General features: G+C 33.9%; 3 protein-coding genes across 3 annotated transcripts; 2 read left to right on the top strand and 1 right to left on the bottom strand.

Moving 5' to 3' along the window:
• Positions 1 to 1,958: 1,958 nt before the first annotated feature.
• On the top strand, positions 1,959 to 2,763 carry LOC17896165 (protein IDA-LIKE 5). The gene is made up of 2 exons (XM_023788244.1): positions 1,959 to 2,332; positions 2,525 to 2,763. The coding sequence occupies exons 1-2, from the start codon at positions 2,050 to 2,052 to the stop codon at positions 2,545 to 2,547; spliced, it is 306 nt and encodes a 101-aa protein (XP_023644012.1). The 5' UTR covers positions 1,959 to 2,049; the 3' UTR covers positions 2,548 to 2,763.
• Positions 2,764 to 4,484: 1,721 nt separating this feature from the next.
• On the bottom strand, positions 4,485 to 9,982 carry LOC17896019 (PH, RCC1 and FYVE domains-containing protein 1). Its single transcript, XM_006301494.2, has 9 exons — positions 9,267 to 9,982; positions 8,656 to 8,742; positions 8,461 to 8,550; positions 8,284 to 8,370; positions 8,077 to 8,196; positions 5,826 to 7,943; positions 5,524 to 5,670; positions 4,948 to 5,420; positions 4,485 to 4,846 (listed from the first exon to the last, which is right to left on the bottom strand). The coding sequence occupies exons 1-9, from the start codon at positions 9,312 to 9,314 to the stop codon at positions 4,690 to 4,692; spliced, it is 3,327 nt and encodes a 1,108-aa protein (XP_006301556.1). The 5' UTR covers positions 9,315 to 9,982; the 3' UTR covers positions 4,485 to 4,689.
• Positions 9,983 to 12,446: 2,464 nt separating this feature from the next.
• LOC17895190 (nuclear speckle RNA-binding protein A) lies at positions 12,447 to 14,602 on the top strand. The gene is made up of 6 exons (XM_006302698.2): positions 12,447 to 12,712; positions 12,990 to 13,108; positions 13,195 to 13,456; positions 13,560 to 13,621; positions 13,752 to 13,833; positions 14,138 to 14,602. The coding sequence occupies exons 1-6, from the start codon at positions 12,631 to 12,633 to the stop codon at positions 14,233 to 14,235; spliced, it is 705 nt and encodes a 234-aa protein (XP_006302760.1). The 5' UTR covers positions 12,447 to 12,630; the 3' UTR covers positions 14,236 to 14,602.
• The last annotated feature ends 6,538 nt before the right edge of the window (positions 14,603 to 21,140 follow it).

Below are 21,140 nucleotides of genomic sequence, written 5' to 3'. Positions count from 1 at the left end.
ACTCACTTTTATCAATTGTAAAATAAAGATTTATATATTCATATGAGTATATATATATGAACCTCGACATGATATAAATACTCTTATCTCGATAATGTAATGTAAAAGGGCAAGTAGATATGTATGTATAAGGATGTTTTTGTCGGCGAAATTGAGCGTATCTCTTGGTCGCTTATTTAATAGCCGAGTTTCACGTTAGCCGCAAGGATTGATTGAATCAAGTCATGAAACTATCAACTCTCTGTAGTAGTATACATATATAGCTTTCGAAACTAATTAATTTATATCTTTAACCTAAATCGTGTTAAGTAAATATTACATTGTTATTTATTATGCCAGTAGATATATACGAACGTGAGACGTGGAGAGGTAAGATCGTAGAAAAATCCATGCATTGCCTATGTAAAATCTATAACTTGATAGCATAGAAGTACTATAGCTCTAATTCGCTAAAATCTAATTGAATTATTTAATTTGGTAACTAATAGCTTGTTATAGACAGTACATGATTTTAATTTCAATGCATGTTCCCAAAAGAAAATTGGGATGTAAACAAAAGAAGATCAGAGTATACTATGGAGATGAAAACAGAAGACAAGACCGAGGCTGTAGGGCTCACGTAGTAGTAATAACTAATAAGAGTATAATTTCTCATTTTTTGCAAGTTATAATTTTTTTCAAACTTGGAGTGGTACCCACGCCACCTATCTTTCCTATTATAGTATTTATTATTTCTAATCCACTTTCCCCCTTCTCCCCCTATATGTTTTCCTACCTTTTCCTTTTTGATCTTTTCTTACTTTATATTTTCATTTTCCTCACAACTCATTTAATTGATTTTTTATTTGTTTTTCAACTCTAATGATAACATTTAAACTTGTAAAACTTGGTAGTTTATTAGATAGTGGCACGAAAAATATTTATGCAAATTTCATACCTATGATAAATTCTATTGGTCTTGCGGTTAATCAACAAACCATATATATGATGATATTTGTTTTGTTGTTGTTGGTTCATCGATAATAACTTTTGCGTATATATCACATGTTGTTTTGCGATTGCTGCTTTTTTCCCCCCGCAACATTGATAAATTGCTAATTTGAATTTACAATATTTACATTTTTAACGTTAGTTTAACTATCAAAAACTTGTCGATGGATGTAAAATAATGGACATTAAACGAACGACTATTGTAAAGTAAACAATAAAACCTATCGTTAAATGTTGGTGTTAATCCCTGCCACTATCAGCTACAAAACCAACAAGATGATAATATTTTACACATATGAACACATTCACTATACGAATCCCCCTGATCCCCTAAAGACCCGTTCAAAAGTGTATAAAACATCCTACCCACTCCCACCTCTAGACAACACAATCTTTCTTGCCTTTAATCAAGCATTTCCTCTTTCTAAAGTACACCGAATTTATTTCATTTATATTAATTAATTTGTTTAATAGTTTATACTATAAAACATTAAAGTCGCCCATTGATGCTTAAGCATGATGATAGCATATATAAAGCATAGTTCATATAAAATTCCAATAAGTCTCGATTCTTACAAACTATTTCAAAAGTTATAAGTTAGTTGGTCTTACTTTTTTTTTTTTTCCTATAAAAAGGAAAACTATTTTGCTGGAGAGTTTACGATATACTATTGTTTTGTAGAAAATAGATCATGGTTATAAATTTCAAAAGATTAACTTCTACTAATATACTATATTTATGCTAAAAATGTCAAAATAATACCTTTTATATGTACACAAGAACAGGAATATAAGGTTACGACTAATTACGAGGTCATTTGGGTAAGAAAGATCGTAATCAAGACCACTGTACATCAACTTTATATATCAATATATATATATATATATATATATATATATATATATATAGCATTATATAATGGTTAGTACAATTATTTGTCTTACTATATCAACCAGTCCCTCCAATACTCACACCTTAAAAGAAGAACACTCAGTTTCTCTATCTCTTCATATTTTCTCTATACCTGTCTTCTGAAAGCAAGCTTAGACTTGACAATAATGGGCAACAAACGCAGAGAAGCAATGATGATGATTCTAGTGGTAATAATGATGGTGTTGTCACAGAGGTTGTGTGAAGCGGAGGACTTAAGAAGATACACATCATCAAGACCACAAAGATTTTTCAAGGTGAGAAGACCAAATCCACTTCAACATCATCATGATGATCAAGGTTTCATATATGATGATTACCCTCCAGAAAGTTTCTCAGGGTTTTTGCCTAAGACATTACCAATTCCACCTTCTGCTCCTTCCAAGAAACACAACGTCTACGGTTTACAGAGTACTAATTCCCATAGAGATCCATGATCTTTTTATCAACAAGATACTTACACATATCTACACTAATATGCATGATGCATATCTATATATATACTATAACATATATAGAGATCTAGTCATATCTATCTTTTTCTCCTTTTTTTTTTTTTTTCCTTTCTTCTCTTAAAGAAAGTTTTTATTTTATTTTGGGTAGGAACTAATTATTACAATCGCTGATTGATTCCATGGAGAAGCCAACTCAAGGTCGAGCTATTTTTGGACGCACGCCTACTTAGTTTAACCCTACTTGTATCATAGTTTGGAGAATATGTATCCTATATAGTATGAATGAACACCCATGATGATTGAATAATTGTAATGCATCATCATATATATGTTGATGTACCTTCTTTGTTCTCTATCACAAAACACCTACATGTTTTTTTTCTTGAATCGAGAAGCCTTTAATGCAGATTGAATAAGCGGCAGGATATCTCACTCGCGTTATTAAAGTTAATCACCAACAAAAACAGATACTATTAATGTACCAGAATATTTCAAAAAGCAAAAGATTTGTCAGTGTCGATGTTGAACAAAAGAAATTTAATAAATATGTTCAAGGACCATTATATGTTTTTATATAGTTCCAAAATAATCATATACCCTATCTGTTTGAATTTTAATTTGTAACAGTATTATTTAAATATATATATATAAAAATTTAAGAATCCAAATTGAATTTGCGAACTTCGATTAACGAGAATGCCTTCAAACACTACCAACCGAGTGAGCAGTCTAGAGTTTACATATTGAGGGGATAAAATGAAAGAAAGGGGAAAAATGATCCAGTTCGTTTTTTCCCCAAAAGAGATCGATTTTGAACCTCATATCAAAACGTAAGGATAAAACCAAAATACCATTCGTCAAGTTTTATAAAAATTCTAGTTGAATTCTCTATACTTTTATTAATTTGTTTTTCAAATATTGTTAAAGAAACCATTACAAAATATATAATATATATATATATATATATATATATATATATATTGAAAATACTCCATGAAACACATATAATATACACGGTCAATGAGAATTTTCTTTGGAATACGTAGAGACATAATAACATGGGACCTGCACATCCCTAAAACTTTCATAAATGAAGTCACAAATTCATAAAATTGAATGAATTCTCCATAATAAATGATGCATTAATTATGAGCTTGAGGTACTCAATAATAAGTAAGAGCATATAATATTCTTGAACATATGTAATGTAACTAATATACAGTACTTGCAATAACAGTGACTATATGAACACCATCATACACCTTCGAGCTAATGTAAGTTTTTATTTCCTAGTTTTCGGTTCTGATTAATTCAACAAGGACTTTGAAATAACGCATTTATTAGCACCAAGCCAAGCAACCCAAGTACCCAACCATAAAACTAGTGATCTTATTTCAACCAATCAATTAACACACACATATATATATATATATATCTTCGCATCAATTATATACTCTTTATATAAGAGGTTTAAGCTAAAAGCACAAAGATTAAGAAAAGTGTTTTTAAAAATAAATATCATTTAATAATTAACTAAAACTAAAATTCAGCCAATTATAAAAACCGTCTGCAGAATTTAAAGAGTTAAAATATCAAAGCAACATTAAATTATATCTAGAAATTTGTAAAACATCTTATAAAATCAAACAAAACAAAAAATTTCTTAAACCACTTATAATTTGGAACAGAGAGAGTACTTATGATATTTTTGCAAATAATAGGGTTATAAAACTGACTATCTAGTCGATATACACTTTTTTGTTACTGCCTAGCAAGAGTCAACAAGAAGTTGGTAAATAATAATTTGTATTAAAATTTTACATATCAACAAAATTCTAGTGTCTAAAAATGGTAGTAGAACAAAAAGAATATATATATAATGAGAATATTAAATACACTATAATTATGCATTAGAAGTTGATGGATTTAGTTGCTTAATTAGTTGTGTGGTTGACTTATGTTTTGGTAACACCTTGTCTTACAGCATTAGGTACAACTAATTATTGTCTTTAGTCAAAATAAATTAATCACACAAAAATCAAAATAGAACAATAGTACCTTTCAATTTTTCAGTAAGCAAATTCGATACTTGAATTTTCTTTCCTTGCTAAAGTGAACCGAGAACCGATGGTTTTTATATATATACAACACATAGTGTACACGAAAATTAATCTCCCACAAATTAGTCGAGATAGGGAAAGAAAAAAAAAAAAAAGAGGAAGAGGAGTTAAGTTGAACAATGAAGAGTTTCGGGGCAAAACATAGAGAAACAGGAAACTATGGGGAAAAATCATACAAATGTTACTAAGACTACTACTGAGAAATGCCTTCTTCTTCTTCTTCTTCTTCGTCTCTATTCGTTTGAGAAGCCGTTGATTTTTCCGATACTCTTACATTGTATTTCTCATACACTTTCTCCCGATTCTCCGACCACCATGTCTCAGCTTGATGTTCTCCGAACCTTCTTCGGCTGCAAGAGAGAGAGAAAAATAAGCATTCACAATCTTTAGCATCATCACACTAACTAGTAAAAATTTGGAGTGTAATGCACGAGTATGAGCAAATTTTAACCTGAAGCGGACTCTTCGTAAATCTCTAGTTCCATCGTGGAGGGCGACAAGGGTTATATACACGCCTGGCTCGTACTGTTCGATCCACTCTGCTTCTACCTGGTTAGTATCGTTAACACCACCACCTGTTTGGCTTGAACCATTGTCATTGTTGTTTTGGAACTGGAAAGGTTCGTGTCTCTCACTGATTACTGACTCGCTGCTGCTAAGCCTTGGGTCCGCTGGATAAGCGTTGTTGTTTCTTTCGCTGGCTCTAGGCGTTTGCTTTGGTGACTGGAGGTTGGACCAAGATGCATTTGCAAAGGCAAAGTCAAAAGGAGCAACTGAAGATATAGATGAAGTCATTGATTCCGACCTTGAAGTATGGAAGCCATTTTCTTCAGGGAAATGGAAACCGTTCTGGTCTAATCCGTTTTGAAGGCAAGCCAGTTTAACACTCTCACCAGGAGGCAACTTCTCAGCTACGTCCTTAAGCTGTTACAGAAGCAAAATTAGCAGAGTTTCCCAGTTGACTTAACTTCTGGGTGTAAATTCAAGTTTTCAATGTAGCTCATAAATCTGTATCAAACAGTCTTACCTGTGCTATGAGCGACTTGATTGCCTCTTTTGCGGCTCTTGATTTGGCAGATTCCTCCTCTGCCAGTGTTAAGGCTTCCTGAGTCTTTTTAACCGAGTTCTGAAGCTCTACTTCTTGGAGTTCACATTTTTGAGTAAGACTGTCAACCTAGAGCAAATCCATGATTTTAATTAGACTCCAGTTGACAATACCAAATTTGATCAAAAAAGTGACTTGGGTCAGTTTTTACACATTCCAAGAAAACAAAATGAGAACATGGAAGAATGAACTAAGACACTTTAGGCTCTTCTCTGAGAATGTACCTGTGTTCGTAACTTAACGATCTCCTGATTCAGGATTTCATTGGTTTTTTTCATATTATCTGCCATACCCACAGGAAAATAGAGCCCAGACGTCGAAGGCATAGGAGTGGCAGAGCGGGGAGGACTAGATCTCCTAGAGAAAGGTGACACCGAGCGAGAGCTAATACCTGACGGAGCTGGAGCTAATTTTGGAGTAGGTCTTCGCATATCACCTATATTAGACTGCACAGCATCTTTCAACTGCAATAAAGAAGGCAGCTGAGAATTGCGACCAAGTGAAAAAGTGTCGGTTTTCTTTCCTTGTTTGGCCGCTTTGCTATCCAATTGCTTAATTAAATCCATATTGGATGTCCCAAATTTAGCTAATCTTATTTCAGATTTATCTAATCTGTCTTTGTTCTCCCCTGAAAGACGAGGCACAACGCTGTTCCTTCTGTTAGTATCGCTTATCTCAGACACTTTGCTGAGCTTAACATAACAAGAGTCGCAGACGCGATATAGTCTTCCAGCGCTTGGGGCCAATGCGGCTCGGAATGCCTTTTTTGAACTGCATGAATGACAGTGCACAAGTCCACAATTGTAACAGTTATGTCTTTTCCGTGTAAACCCAAAAGCCAGTCTACAGGTTGAACACTGAGACTGCTCAGCACCAGAGACCCATTTGTGCAGACATATGGCTGCAGTGTAATTTGATCCGCAAGCAATATACTTTACGTGTCTATCTTTCAAAGCTTCCACAAGAGTTGGTACTTTTCGATCCTCCAGATCACCATGTCCTAATCTCCCATTGGCTCCTTTACCCCATGTGTAAACTTCATTTCTAGATGTTAAGGCCGCCACATGATATGCCCCGCAGGAGATCTCCTCAACAAATTCACTTGCAAGCTTGTCTTCCACCAAACACGGTAATTTCCCGTCAGTCTGTAAATTCCCAAGTTGACCATAAACTGTACTCCCCATAGTGAACACTTGTCCAGACGTGGTCAAACCAACTGTCAAACTGTGTCCACATGCAATTTTGTGAAAGTTGTAATCAATTAATGCAGGTACACATGTTGGTTTAAGCCGAGGATCCTTGTCACCATGTCCAAGACGGTTTTTGTCTCCATCACCCCATGTGAACAATTTTCCAGATGATACAGAACTTGAGTTCGACTGTGTGACAATGATCTCAACAACAGCAGCAGTATGCCAAACCCCGCATGAAACCGCAATCGTTCTCAGTCCCGATAAAGATTCAACTTCTCTTGGATACTGAACTGTTTCCCTGTCACCGTGCCCTAAGACACCAAATGTTCCATCTCCGAATGTAAAAAGTCTCCCATATGATGTTATCAAAGCAGTATGCCAGGGTCCACAACTTACCGAAGCCACATGAAGCCCCTCAAGAGAACCCGCAATTCTCTTTGGTATCCAGTGACTGATATCAGAGCCATGCCCAAGAAGCCCGACATTATGTGTACCGTCACCCCAGGTATAGAGCTCTCCAGCCAGAGTAACAGCACATGTGTGGAATTCTCCACAAGCAACAAAGTCAACAGATGAAGTAGCTGTGAGAGATTCAACAAGACGAGGATGAAAAACATCTTTCCCAATACCATGACCCAATCTTCCACCAGATTCTTCACCCCAAGTAAAGATTTCACCTTGCCTTGTCACAAATGCAGCATGCCTGACACCACAGGCAATTTGATGAACATCCAAGACAATATTCGACTCTAGTGGCTTCGGCACAAGGACATCTGTTCTTGTGGTCAGATAACTTGCATTCTTATCAATACCGACCTTAACAACATTGTCACATATAACCTCACCCCAAATGTAGACGTCACCTAGAGCATCAGCGTCATCTGCTGCAGATCCATGACTAGAACTACTTTGGGCACTTGAGACACTAACCCGAAAACCATCTGAACCAGATACCTTTGTTTGCATAATTTTGTTGTCCAATGCAACATGTGATTTTTCTGACTCAGTTGAAGGAACCTCAGGCTCAGGCTCAGCACTCTTAGGAGAAACAATAGGATCAAAATTAAAGGGAGTCCCGGGAGAGCTGTGACCCCGTGAAGCGCTCGCAGAACTGCTACTTGGACTGCTTGATGTCAAATCTCTGCTGGCCTGGAATATATAAAAATCAAACAAATGCATTGAATACCTAAATGGAGTTTTCATATCAACCAATGAGTTCAACAGAAGTCCTGAGAATATGATAAAAAAACAGCATACACAGAGTCCTTGCAAGATCACTTACATCAACTGAAAGGCCTCCGCCACTCCAGCCATCAATTTTTGAGCGCCCGCCTTGCCCACCCGATATTAATGTTTTCAGGCCTCCGATCCAAATCTCAGCCTCAACCTTGTCCTTACAAATCTATTAAGAAGTAAACTGTTATACCTCTGGAGTTATAATCAAGTGTATTAAAATGATTTTCCAAATATAAATTTCACAACAACTAACCAAGTCAAGAGACTTCTTTTTCCCGTTGTATAAGAGAGAAAAGGATAAGTAATCTTTCTCTGGGCGAAGATAACGCTGGAAAACAGCCTGTTCCAAAAGATGAAATGGTTATGATATAAGCTTGAAAGGCAAATAGAGTTTTCATAAAAGACTGCAAATAAAATGAAGATATCTTACAGTTCTTTGCCCAGGTACAATTTTAGATACAGAAGCTAACTTCAGTCGTTTTTCACCACTACTCGATATCCAGATCAAAGATTTTTCATCCTGCACAACCAACACCAGCCAGTATAAAAAAAAATCATCAGATGAAACCATTTTCCAACAAGCAAGTAAGAGAAAAACAAGTAGTTGGAGCAGAAAGCAACTCACACTAGACAGTCTAAACGGATAAAATTTTGGCTTTCCTTTGCGACCATATTTCAAAAGTTGAGTCCCCTTCTTCAATGTAATCAATGCCTGCCAAAGGTAGAGTATTAGTATATCAAGAACAGCGAAGAAAACAAAGGAGAAGTAGCAGACACACAAGTAAATTCGTCTACGACTGCCTATACACTTGCATAACCAAGTAATCGGTGTCAAAGGTCCTTTTAAATGTAACATCTGTTAATTCCACTCTTGGATTGATGAACTCCCCTATAGCTTACAATGTCAAAGTCCTGCTCGAGACACAACTTATCTAATTACACGAAAAGGGAAACACATACAAATAAGCCCCCAACTGAACTTAGAATTCGGATTTCAATTCAAGGATAGACTCTAAGAAAGAAGAATTCGGACAGAGACTTTGAGATTTAATGGAATTTTTTGAACAAACAAAAACCTCACAAAAATTTCAATTTGGGGATTCATAACTACTGATAACCACCCATCAATCGACTAAGTACAGTTTTTGCCCAAAGATTTGAGCTTTAAAAAAAAAAAAAAAAAATTAAATTCCAAGTGATTCCGAAAGGTGAGAAAATCGAGGAAGAGAGAAGAACCTGTTCAACGTTGTGGTCGGCATTACTGTAGGTCGCAAGATCTGCCATTCCATGTGAAAAAAACAGAAGAAGACCACCACCCTCTTCGATCCTTACACGAAGGACCGCTCATCATCTACAAACGAGAGCCCACGAGGTCCTAGCCGCCGTGGAAACCATCAATTAAACACGTAACCAGACCAGTTGGTGAAGACAGAGAGAGAAAAGAGAAACGTAAGACTTTCAAAAAGAAAAAAAAAAAAGTTAAAACTTTGGCACTTGCCCAGATCTAACAAGACTTCTCCAAAACTGGAAAAGACCAGAGAACCCAAAATTCAAACGAAATAGGAAAGGTACACGATCTTAAGAAACTCCTCCTCCCCACAAAGCAAAATATGATTTAGCAAGTGCTGCTTTTTAGTTTAGCAGTGAAGAGACAAATCGGCTTTTTCCCGGAGATAAATAGTGTTGGAGGGAGAGAGAAAAATCCGGCGGAGAAAAACGACGGAAAAGCAAAAAGGAAGAAGGAGGAAGACAAGGAAGTCAGAGACAGCGATGACAGAGAGAAGACGAGGAAAAAAAAAGAGAGAAAGAAAGTGACGACGACGGTGTTAGAGAGAGAGAGATGAAGATGACTTGACCACGGTTATTTTATTCATTTAATACTTACTAGTTACTACTCGTACTATTTTTGTATTTTTACCATTTAAGTTTTACCCAGCAATATAATAAAACTTTACTTTTTTTTCTTCTTTTTTTTCTGCTATTAAAACAATTATATTGAGGCATCCCTATGGCTATGAGTCTATTGAGAGGCTAGAAAAAAAAAAAAAAAAAAAGGTGAAGAGGCGTTCCCCATGCAGGAAGCAGTACATTCGAACTTAAAATTTGTTTTGGTGTGTATTTTATTATATCATTTCATTGGGTATGGGAATGTCAAATACATCATATTCTCTGTTTGGAACTTGTAGTTATTATCTTCAATCTGATAAGTATATTCCTACTTCACAAGTATCTCTCTACATTTTATGTTTTTATTCAAATTCTTAGATCTTTTTCGTTTTTTTTCTCTCAACAAGAGCTTTGTGAGGGGGTTTGCTTTTGCTTTTGCTTTTAAGGGAAAAATAAAAAAATTCTTACCACCTCATTCATTAACAAAACGAAGTCTTTTAATTGGTATTTGATAAACCAGTGTTTTCATTCCGGATTAGCTCCTCATGATCGCGAGGGTTATAATTAGGATCAGACCTGGCCGGTTCAGGTTTGCCCCGGTCAAGCAAGGAGATTTGGGGGATATAATGGTAATTTAGGAGGAGGGAAGGTTTATTCTTTTCGAGCAGCTACGTTGAATGGTGGTTGCCGTTTGCTACAAAAGGACAAAAGTACCCCTAAGAGGACACTTTGTGAGTGGGGGCCTGGTCCTGGTCGGTCTGGTCCTTCCCTTCCAGAATTTGGGGAGTTCATCGAGGGAGAATGTATCACTTTTCTTGGTGAAAACAATCATAAAAGTGTATCTTCCACTTTTCTCTTACTTTCTTTTTATTTATTGCTAGTATCATACTATCATTGTTGTTGTTAAGTAAGTATAAAACTGATTCTTATAATTCTTGAAATTCACCAACAAAACAAATTATAATACTTTAGTGGTTCACAAACGAATGTGAATGTGTTTGTTTGATACGTAGCATTAGTACATAATTTTACATAGGATCTAGCTAGCTCGTCTCGACATTATAAAAGCAAATCGAAAACCTTGGATTGGATGATCGCATGCCCAAGTCTCAAGACACAAAGTTCTGTACTTCAATTTTCCATGCATATATCGACGAACGATACTTATATTATACTACTACAATGCTGAGTTTTTTTTTTTAAAATAATAAAACCAATATGTACATTTGATATTACAATTCTTATGGCATATGCCATACATTAATTTACTCAAACGTTGCAAATGCTAGAACGTAAGATTATTAAAAGAATACTATTTCATATTTTGGTTCACATTAAACTTTGCAAATGTACTGATACATAAAATCTCATAAAAAACACTTGAAATATTGTTTTAAAAAAAAGTAATAAGATCATTAGTTATTTATTATGGTAGTGTCTTAAGCGTTTCTAGCTCGAATCAACAACTTCAGGGTAATATTTGAAGTATTTCTTTTAGTAAAAGTTATATAGTAATTAAGATTGTATGATTGGATTTTAGAGAAATAAAATGAATGATGATTACGGCAAAAGAAAAGAGAGTTGGGAACAAATGAAAATTTTGGTTCACAAAACAAAACTAAAAACTTCCAAGGAAACATGGAAACCTACTTACTTTTGTTGTATTGTTGTTGTTGTGTTTGGCCCCATATATATCTCCTCATTTTCTACGCACATTTATATATTACCTCTAATAAAAATACTTCATTCTTTTTTCTTTTCTTTTGTTGTCGTTGATATATTTATATTTTGTTGTCAACTAGTATTAATTTCGTTTCTTCAAACTTCATTCATTGTGATCTCTTGCATAGTTGCATGTCAGCATATAACACAATCATAAATACTCCAAGACGACGACAACAACAACAAAGTATTTTTTTTTCTTTCTTTCTCGTTACTCCTTAAGTAAAGCAGAACTATTATACACATACGACAATCCGTGATTCGCACATTCATTTATTTTAAACTGTTATACTGATCTACCGATAGGTTAATAACTTACAACGTCTTGAATACTAAAACTATACACACGTTTTAATTAATTTCTGGTTACCAATTTCTAGCTATAATATGTTTTATATGTGACCCGTCAGCTTCAAAACAAAATAAAGATGGTTGCAAAAATATATTCTGTTGTTATCATCAAAGCCTATCTTTTAACCGAAAACAAAATTATACGAAACGGACGTGATTTAGTTGTTGATCACTTACTATGCAAAACTAACATGACCATATATATTCATGCATGTAGTGATTAATGGACAGCATTACAGCAAGATATATATTATTGGACATCTTCAAATCAGAAGTTGGATTGAACCGGGTCCTGGTCCTGAATACAACATAACCGAACTCGGGACATATGGGCCTGAGAAGGCGATTAATTGGCCCGTTAAACCGTGAAACAGGTATATCATATCGGGTGAATAAAACGGGCCGGGTCTTAAAGAGTCGGATCCTTAAGAGCAAAAGAATCAGAAATTTCGAAATCAATCGAACACAAGAAATTGAAATCTCAAGGGATTTGAGAAATTTTTGATTCGTGAGAGCTCTGGAGAAGAAGAAGGAGCAAGCTAGGGGTTTCTTCTACCAAATCGAGATAGAATCGATTTGAAATTAGGGTTTTTTTTTGTTCCCTTATTTTCTTCTAGTAGCTTCTGATCCTTCGATTTCCATGGCGGATGGGTACTGGAATCAGCAGCGACAGCAACACCATCCTCCTGGTGGCCCTCCTAAACGTCCCCGTTCCGATTACGGTAAGCTCTTTTCACGTTCCTCTTAATACCCAGTTTTCACAACTCGTTGATGCTGCAATATGAGGTCATGATTAAGCAATTTGAGGAGCAAGGAAACACGTAGATATTTATGCTCGTAGTTTGCTTGATTTAAGATAATGTTTGTTCGTAACAGTCATTGCTTCACAGTTCCCGGTTTTGAACTTTTGTGTAAAATCCTTAGCTTACCAATCCCGAGATTGTGGTAATGGAAGAGTGAGATTCATGTTAAGTTTTGTTTTGTTTGGATGTCTTGTAGAAGCTCCATCATCCACAATGCCTTCAGGGCACGGTGGTTATTATCCGCGGGATGAGGATCTCGATGTTCCCGATACCAGAACCATCGGTTCAGCTTATGATCGCTATCTCCAGAGCGTGGTACCACTCTTGTTGATTCATTTTGGAAATCTTTGATTCGTTCTTCTTCTTTTTTTTTATCTGAAAAGTTTTGTTTTCTCTTGAAGCAAACACCTTCTATGCAATCAGCAGAAACAGGTCCTGTTTCCATGGGAAGACCAGGAGGCAACGGACAAGTCCTGGATGACTTTATGATGAGACGTGGAAATAGTGGAGTTCTTCCTCTAGACCATGGTCCAAATGGCCATACTATGGGTTTCGATCCACCAGAATCTGTTGGTAGGCGTAACCGAGAATTACCTCCCGATGCATCCAACACTTTATATGTTGAAGGACTTCCTTCTAATTGCTCAAGGAGGGAAGTAGCTCGTATCCTATTTGATGACACATGACAAGTTTTTAGTTCCTTTTTTTGTCCTCTAACTAACTTAACGGAAGCTATTTCTTTTTACTGTCCTTAACCAAGGTCTAGATATTTTTCGACCTTTTTTAGGATATAGAGAAGTGAGACTTGTGACCAAAGACTCCAAACATGTAAGATTTCCTTGCCTCAAACTTAGGGTCTTGTTGAAATCGCTTACCCAGGCATTTTATTACTTTGATAAAACCTACTACAGTGTTCACATTTAACCTACTAAAGTGTTCACATTTATGGGCAATGCAGCGGAACGGAGATCCTATTGTTCTTTGTTTTGTTGATTTTACAACCCCTGCCTGTGCAGCGACTGCTCTGAGCACTTTACAAGGTAAATTATAAGCTTCTCGAAATCTCTTGCCACTTTATTTAATGTTTTCCTGTAATTTGAATCACATGTATTTTAAGTTTGGGTAATTTTTTATTGGGTTGTCTTTCGGTTACTACATATTATGATACATTTGAGTTTGGTTTCGAGAGAACTACCCTTCAATATAAGCCATAACACACTATGTGCTATAGCCTTAAACTTAAATTACAATGCCTTTAAACTATGCCCTAATCCTTAAACCATAAACTCGTCCTCTATGAAGCTATGTGCTGAACCTTATTTGTTCTTTAAAACCCTTCCACAGGTTATCGAATGGATGAAAACGAGCCTGATTCCAAGTTCCTACGGCTCCAGTTTTCAAGAAAACCAGGTTCAAGACCAGGACAACGAGGAAGAAGGTGATGGATGACTCAGGGACATTGCGGTTCATCAACCAAATGGTAGCTTACTGTATCTCGTGTAGTGGAAAGATCATCCATCCTCCTTCAAGTAGAAATCTCATTAAAACCGCACATTACATCACCTGTAGTATCGTTGGAGCAGACCTGAGTGAAGAAGACTCAAGAGATAACAAAGATGTGTGGAGACTGTAGAATATGCGGTTAAATAATAGAACCCTTAAAAAAGGCTCTTTTTTTACATATATATATACTTTTCTTTTACATATTAAGTTGTGTTGTTGATTTTGAATGTTCCATTACTATTAGTATTTACTAAAGATTCTTGCTTTTCTATGGAATTTTTATATGAAGAGTGAATTTATATGGCAGCTAATATCTTCAATAAAAACATTATTGGCTCTCTCGACAATGCTGATTTTATCCACAAGTCTTTGTTTTAGTCTTCTTATTTCTCAATTCACATTATTATTGACTTGTCTTCCTCGCTCCTTTTGTCTTCTCTTCTACTTTGGAAAAAAAAAGAAGTTGTTCGATTACAATAGTTTTTGTTTATACATGTATTATTCTGAAGATGTGTTTGTAAGTGCTTTGTAGACGGGGAAGACTTTATTATATTTCAGATAAATTTGAAGACTTAGTGGATTGATTTACTTTAGTTTTTTTTTTGGTCAAAGATTGATTTACTTTATTTAAAATCATTTTTGTGGTCCGAATTATGTAACGTTATCTTATTACATTTATTGTCTGTTTGTGTAAACTACTCGTTTTGGGACCAAAAATAAATATCATATCAGTATTTACTAATAATAACGTATTGTACAATTACAATGTCACTATCATAAGAATATAAGATCTACCACTCAACAAATTATTCTAATTTTAATCATAAAATAAACTGGTATTTATACAATTAATTATATAGTTTCAGCGTCAAAAGTCTACCATCCCACACATATAGCTCCACTTGTGATTCATAAAATCGAATAAGGATAATGATTACATATATAACATCAATAGATAAAATTTGTTAACAAAAACCATTTAGATTACTTATGTTCTTAATTACTTTTTACGAAATCATTTTTACACACAAAAAAACGAAAAAAATATGTTTTTTACTGTTTATGGAAAAGAAATTATTAATCTCTTCTCTTTGCCAAAGAGGCATGCATGCACCACAAAAACGTATATTCGAAAGGCGGATCATGCTTTCTTCGCGTCATTTTTTAATATTACTACGTATCAAACATTTTTTACGGTTTTTAACTTCTGAACCCTAATACATCAGTCGATTGTGTTTTTTCCCCTTTTAAGAACAATAGTTTTAGAGACAAAACTTGCATGTTCTTTTTTGTTTTTCTGTAATAAGCTGATCACTTAACAACACACGTCCGTCCGTATTGTTTTTTTCTTAACATTAACAGATCAAAAGAAACAAAAGAACGAATGGCAAGAAACAAGAAAAGTGAGAAGTTAGTTATAGTCATCTAACAACTTAATGTTTCTACGAAATGCAGCAACGTGCTCACGAGAAGCATATAGGTCCATAGCCTTCACGGTGTTTATCCACATTTACTGCTGAGGTTAATAAACAAATACGCCTAGCTAGTCACGATACAATGATACATCTCTAATATCGTTGACAGTATTTTAAAAATATTGTTTAGCCACTTGTTTGGAACAAATATTTTAACTCGCTAGCATTCAAGATAAAGCATATATTTTAATTCATCTAGTCGTCTCCTCAATCATAGAGTTCTTATTGACTCTTGATACAAAGGCTGGACAGTTTAATATAGAAAAAAAATACCCAACTTAAATTTCTTCGGATTCTGATCAATTATTCATATACTTTAAGTTTGATTCTACAATACTAATTTAATTAAACTTGTTCATTACGAACGTATATTGGCTAAGTTTGTCATGTCGGTTGTCAAAATTCAACCGTAGACGAATGTGTTTTGGTTTCCTTTTCAACTTTTTTTTTTTCAGAAACGATACTACTTTAGAGTTTTGAATAAACTAAAATGTATACGCTACACGTTTGCTTTTATCCACCACATGCATCATTAGCAAGAAGATAGTTAATGACATTGAGTTTGAGGTAGTGTCTTTTAAGATATATATTTTTCATAGTCGGTGATTAACATATTCCTTTACAGTATTCAATAATTCTTCTTGTTTTTGTTGTTTGGCACGACGAAAGACTAACAAGAGGGGATTGGTGAATTGTTTATTTCCATGACCGAAAAGAAATGCATGCATTTTTATGGAGAAACAAATTGTTTTGGAGATTATGTAGAATATTGATTCAGATGGATCGGATATACATCTACCTATTATCTACCAAATCAACATTACTGTAGCCAGAACATTTTAAAGTTTTAGTTGACAAAAACATCAGGCTACTTTAGCAAAGTTTAAAGATGTATAACATCATGTTATTAACATGCATGTTAAAACTTTAGACTTTTAGTTAATTAAAACACCATTCTACTCTTGTAACTTTCTTTGTGTTGCTCTTTTTATGTGTAGTGTTTTCACACTCTCAAATTTGTTTCTATTTATTTTTTTCTGGTTTTTGGTTGTTGATTTAACAATGCAAGAAAATGTTGTTTAGTTTGTATGTTCGTTCAGAAATTGTTTTGGGATCGGATTACCATTATATTCTTTCAGATTGTGTAAGTTTGGATCGGACACAATGGATTTTTTTATCATAAAAGTAATCAAATTAAGTTAATAGATTATTAATTAAATTTCTTTTATCAAAAAGTTAATTTCCATAAACCCAAAACACTTCGTCGGGTCTTGGTTTAATAGTCAGTAGTCAGTACCTACTTAGATTTGTACATTTTAGTGCATTTCACTATCCTCGAGTCTTTTTCTCAACTTATAAATTTAAGACTTTTATGACCGTAAATTACTAACTTAATAATAATTGTTCTTCAATAATATGTGTCTATATCATTTGTGGTTTATTACCTAATTTGGAGACATTTTAATCACCAACCCTTCTGAGTCATACCGAGAGAAACTGTTGCATAACAACAACCAAAAAATTAAAGGTAAAAGTATATGTTTGTAAGTTTAACATCATTTCAAGTCATTTGTTTTTTACACCATTCAATAAGTCTTGTTCTATGGTAAGTACTAATTAAGTACGATGCACGTGAATTACTAGCAACTAGGTAACTCTGATTCTATACATATTTAGAGTAATAGCAACTAACTAGCAACTATGCATTTTGAGAGGTAGGAATCATTATCGAGAGGAGACAAAATCAATAAAAGGATGAATAACAAAAAAAAAACATTGTAAATCAGAAATAAGTATTTCGCAGCCCTGATCTGGCGGCCCCCCAACGAAGAAATGAAGTTCACCAACCCCTTCCAATGCTTTCACACGGAAATATGAATTTGGTATTTCTGATTCAGAGTTGAAGTTTTATTCATTCACATTGCAATGAGAAGATAATATTAATATGTATATCGCGTTACTTTAGGATTTTCCATTCTTCAATTAAAATAAAAAATAAAGAAAAAAATCAGTGCAACATATAATGTACAATCAACAATATGATAGGTGGTAGAACAAAAAAAAACCAATGCAACATATAAATGTACAATTAACAATATATGATAGGTGGTAGAACAAAAAAAAACCAACAACTTAGTGAAGTGCGTATACGTTCAAATGCAATTGTTTTTAGCATAAACGTAAAACGAATATAACATCATCTGTATAAAAATTCACTACAAAAAAAAAAGTAAAACCCATTAATAAATAGAAAATGTTCAGGTGAACATTCCGGTAATGGAGGGAGCCTTTTCACCAGCTTTATCGAGTCTAGCTAGCTAACCCAAATTGTTTTAATGAGAAATCAATGAGCCATGTTCGAGGGAAAATAACAAAATACTTTGTTTTACTTCTTTAACTTTTGCATGGATTATTGCTTTGAAGTCATTGATTAGTTAGGTAGATCATTATGAAAAATCCAAGCACGTACGTAGTTTTTGATATTATAATGAGTGAAGGAGAAAGCAACACAATATATACTTATTGACCCATCTTTTTTAGGTAAAGAGTATAGTTTTTATATATATAGATAGAAAATAATGAGTTTCTAATTATTTACGTTTTGTGAACGAACGAGAGCCGCCGAGTCCGTCTAGTAGTATTCACTGGAATAGAGAAAAACATATCAATGATAACAGTGTGATGATTAAACATTCCAATTTTATTTTCCTTCATTTTGACAATACTTAAACATTCCATATGAAGATACTGTATATGTAAGCGTGCTATCAAATAAAGTGCATCCAATTGTGTGCGATTAATAGGAACACATTTTTATTCTTCATTAATTGAAATATTGAATCACATTTAGGTTAGGCAAAGTAAACTCCATAGGTGTTTACCAGGGAATAGTACTAACAATTTTTCTTTCTTTTTCCTACATTTGAATTATTGAATATATATATATATATATATATATATATATATGATAATATTATTATGTATTTAAATAAATCAGGGACACGTAGCTGATAATTTCTTGATATAAATATTATCTCCAAAAAGAGTTAGAAAATCAACGAGCTTTGTTGACAAAACTTTAAAAACATACATCGGAGGTATATTACATATTATCAATCAAATACCACATTTCCGTTTTGTTATCTTTATTTTTCGTGGTTTGGCTTGGACTTTGAATCACCATTACGATGTTTCCTAATTTTCCCTACAAAAGTAGTAAGTTTTTTTTTAAAAACATATATGAACTTAATTCTTGATTCAAAGGAATTCCAAAACCCAACAATCAAATTCTTGATTTATGTTTGTTATAAACTTATAATCACTACTTAATAAATATAAATGACTCGTATTGTATTTTTCATATGATTTTCGAACAAATATCTTTTTATTCAAAAATTAGTATTTTGTTTAGATAACAAACCCTAATTAGGTTTAGTTGATCTTAAAGTATTCACGACGGTGAATATATTAGTTTCGTTTGAGCTAGGTCGATTTCTTCTTTGTCAAAATTGTCAAGATTAGTTATATAACTTTTGACGCCTAACCAAAATAGTCAAATTTCGAAAATAATACTATATAGAATGTTAAGTTGTTGATTTGTCGAAATCATAATACAGCTGGTTACTTACCCATTTGATAAAAACTAACCCAAAAAAACTACATTTAAATTCTATTATCCAAGATGTCATATTTTCCTATGTTGACCAAGCTTCGGTAATATAGTTTATTAACGTATTTTCGAGAAGAATTCTCGCCTTAAAAAATTGGATTATCCTCCTCCTTATACCATTTTCTAAAACACGGATTCATCATTAATATTATTCCCAATTTGTTAATACTATATGAAAATCAATGTACAATACAATGTCAATACGTTATGGCCTTTCTTGAGCTGTTTTAGTTCATATCATTCAGAAGTAAGCAGCTAAAACAAAACGACCATAAACTATATTTATCTTATCTTGATCTTAAAACTTATTTAGACTTGTTTTTATGTGCGTGACTAATTAAAGATTATAAGAAAGAGATGATGTCGGATTAACAAGAGTAATGACAAAAGAAACATGTTAATAAAATGTATTAATCAAAAACCACTGTCACCTGTACAAAACAAGGAGGAGGATCCACTGTACACGACCAAACCTTCTCTTTCAATGTTTCGTTTTATAGTCAACTAGGCCGCCTATCTTTTGACTTTAACGCGTTTCTTCTTTCTTTTTTTTTTCTTTTTTTCCTTCTATACATTTTCATTTTATTTAGTTACTAAATAAAAATAAGGTTTGACACACAAAAATAAAGTAAGGTTTGACACAAAACTTGTAAGTTTGCTATGCACATGTAACTTTTGTTTGTTTTAAAAGGATTTTGATCATGAACATGTAACTGATAAGATCATCTGTTACATTATTTTGCATTCATCAAATTATCTTATCAGTTACATGTTCATGATCAAAATCCTTTGCTTGATGAATCCACAACATGGCATTAATTTAAACAAGGAAGGAGAGATTAGAACAAAAAGAAGTTTGAACACACAAAATAGCTTCTTCTTTTTTGGAACTCAAAATAGGTTAGTTTATTAAATGGGATGATAAATATCCTTGAGATTATTTTGTGGATTATGCAAAAAAGTAGTATAGTTATAAGTTATTTATCGGCTTCATTTATATAGTCATACATATACCCTCTTACTTTAGTTTTAGGTAGTTAACAATTGTGACATTTACCGTATTCAGAAATGGATTTATAATTCTCTCTTATTCTCCCTCTTTGGGGCCATCTATGTTTTGATCAAATTCTTTTCATTTTGTTTGGGGTTCCATAAACATAAGGATCATGGTTAAATTATGTTAGCTTCACATTCAATGTTCTCTATAGTCTGTATTATATTTAATTTTCTATGTTCGGAACATGCAGAACATGTCGATCAAAGACGACCAAAAATAATAGAAGGGAGACTAAGCTCATTATATTTTTTCTATTATTAATATATTCAGTATCTTTTTGTATTGTTAAGACATGACACCAAACTTTACTGCCATGAGAGATAGTAGTAAAGAAGATAAAATGTGAAATTGAGAAGCTATATAAAGGGTGCTAAGGGAGAGAGTAAGAGCATCAAACACAAACATAAGCACATAACAAAAATGGGGTCACCAATGGCCTCTTTCCTTGTATTAGCATTCTCCCTTGCTTTTGTCTCTCAAACCACCGCTAATTACTTTTATTCTTCCCCTCCTCCACCGGTTAAGCACTACTCTCCTCCCCCAGTTTACAAGTCTCCTCCACCCCCGGTTAAACACTACTCCCCTCCTCCAGTTTACAAGTCTCCTCCACCCCCGGTTAAGCACTACTCCCCTCCTCCAGTT

This window comes from Capsella rubella, unplaced genomic scaffold (genome assembly GCF_000375325.1).
Source record: "Capsella rubella cultivar Monte Gargano unplaced genomic scaffold, Caprub1_0 scaffold_2, whole genome shotgun sequence".
Classification (NCBI taxonomy): domain Eukaryota; kingdom Viridiplantae; phylum Streptophyta; class Magnoliopsida; order Brassicales; family Brassicaceae; genus Capsella; species Capsella rubella.
Note: the sequence above shows the minus strand (reverse complement) of the source record. Positions and strands in the feature narration are given on the sequence as shown.

Coding starts and splice junctions, on each gene's coding strand:
- LOC17896165 (XM_023788244.1), top strand. CDS start 2,050: ATGGGCAACAAACGCAGAGAAGCAATGATGATGATTCTAGTGGTAATA. Junction 2,333..2,524: donor CAACGTCTACGGTTTACAGA/GTACTAATTCCC, acceptor TATTTTGGGTAG/GAACTAATTATTACAATCGC.
- LOC17896019 (XM_006301494.2), bottom strand. CDS start 9,314: ATGGCAGATCTTGCGACCTACAGTAATGCCGACCACAACGTTGAACAG. Junction 8,551..8,655: donor ATCCGTTTAGACTGTCTAGT/GTGAGTTGCTTT, acceptor TTGGTTGTGCAG/GATGAAAAATCTTTGATCTG. Junction 4,847..4,947: donor TTACGAAGAGTCCGCTTCAG/GTTAAAATTTGC, acceptor TCTCTCTTGCAG/CCGAAGAAGGTTCGGAGAAC.
- LOC17895190 (XM_006302698.2), top strand. CDS start 12,631: ATGGCGGATGGGTACTGGAATCAGCAGCGACAGCAACACCATCCTCCT. Junction 12,713..12,989: donor ACGTCCCCGTTCCGATTACG/GTAAGCTCTTTT, acceptor GATGTCTTGTAG/AAGCTCCATCATCCACAATG. Junction 13,457..13,559: donor CTCAAGGAGGGAAGTAGCTC/GTATCCTATTTG, acceptor ACCAAGGTCTAG/ATATTTTTCGACCTTTTTTA.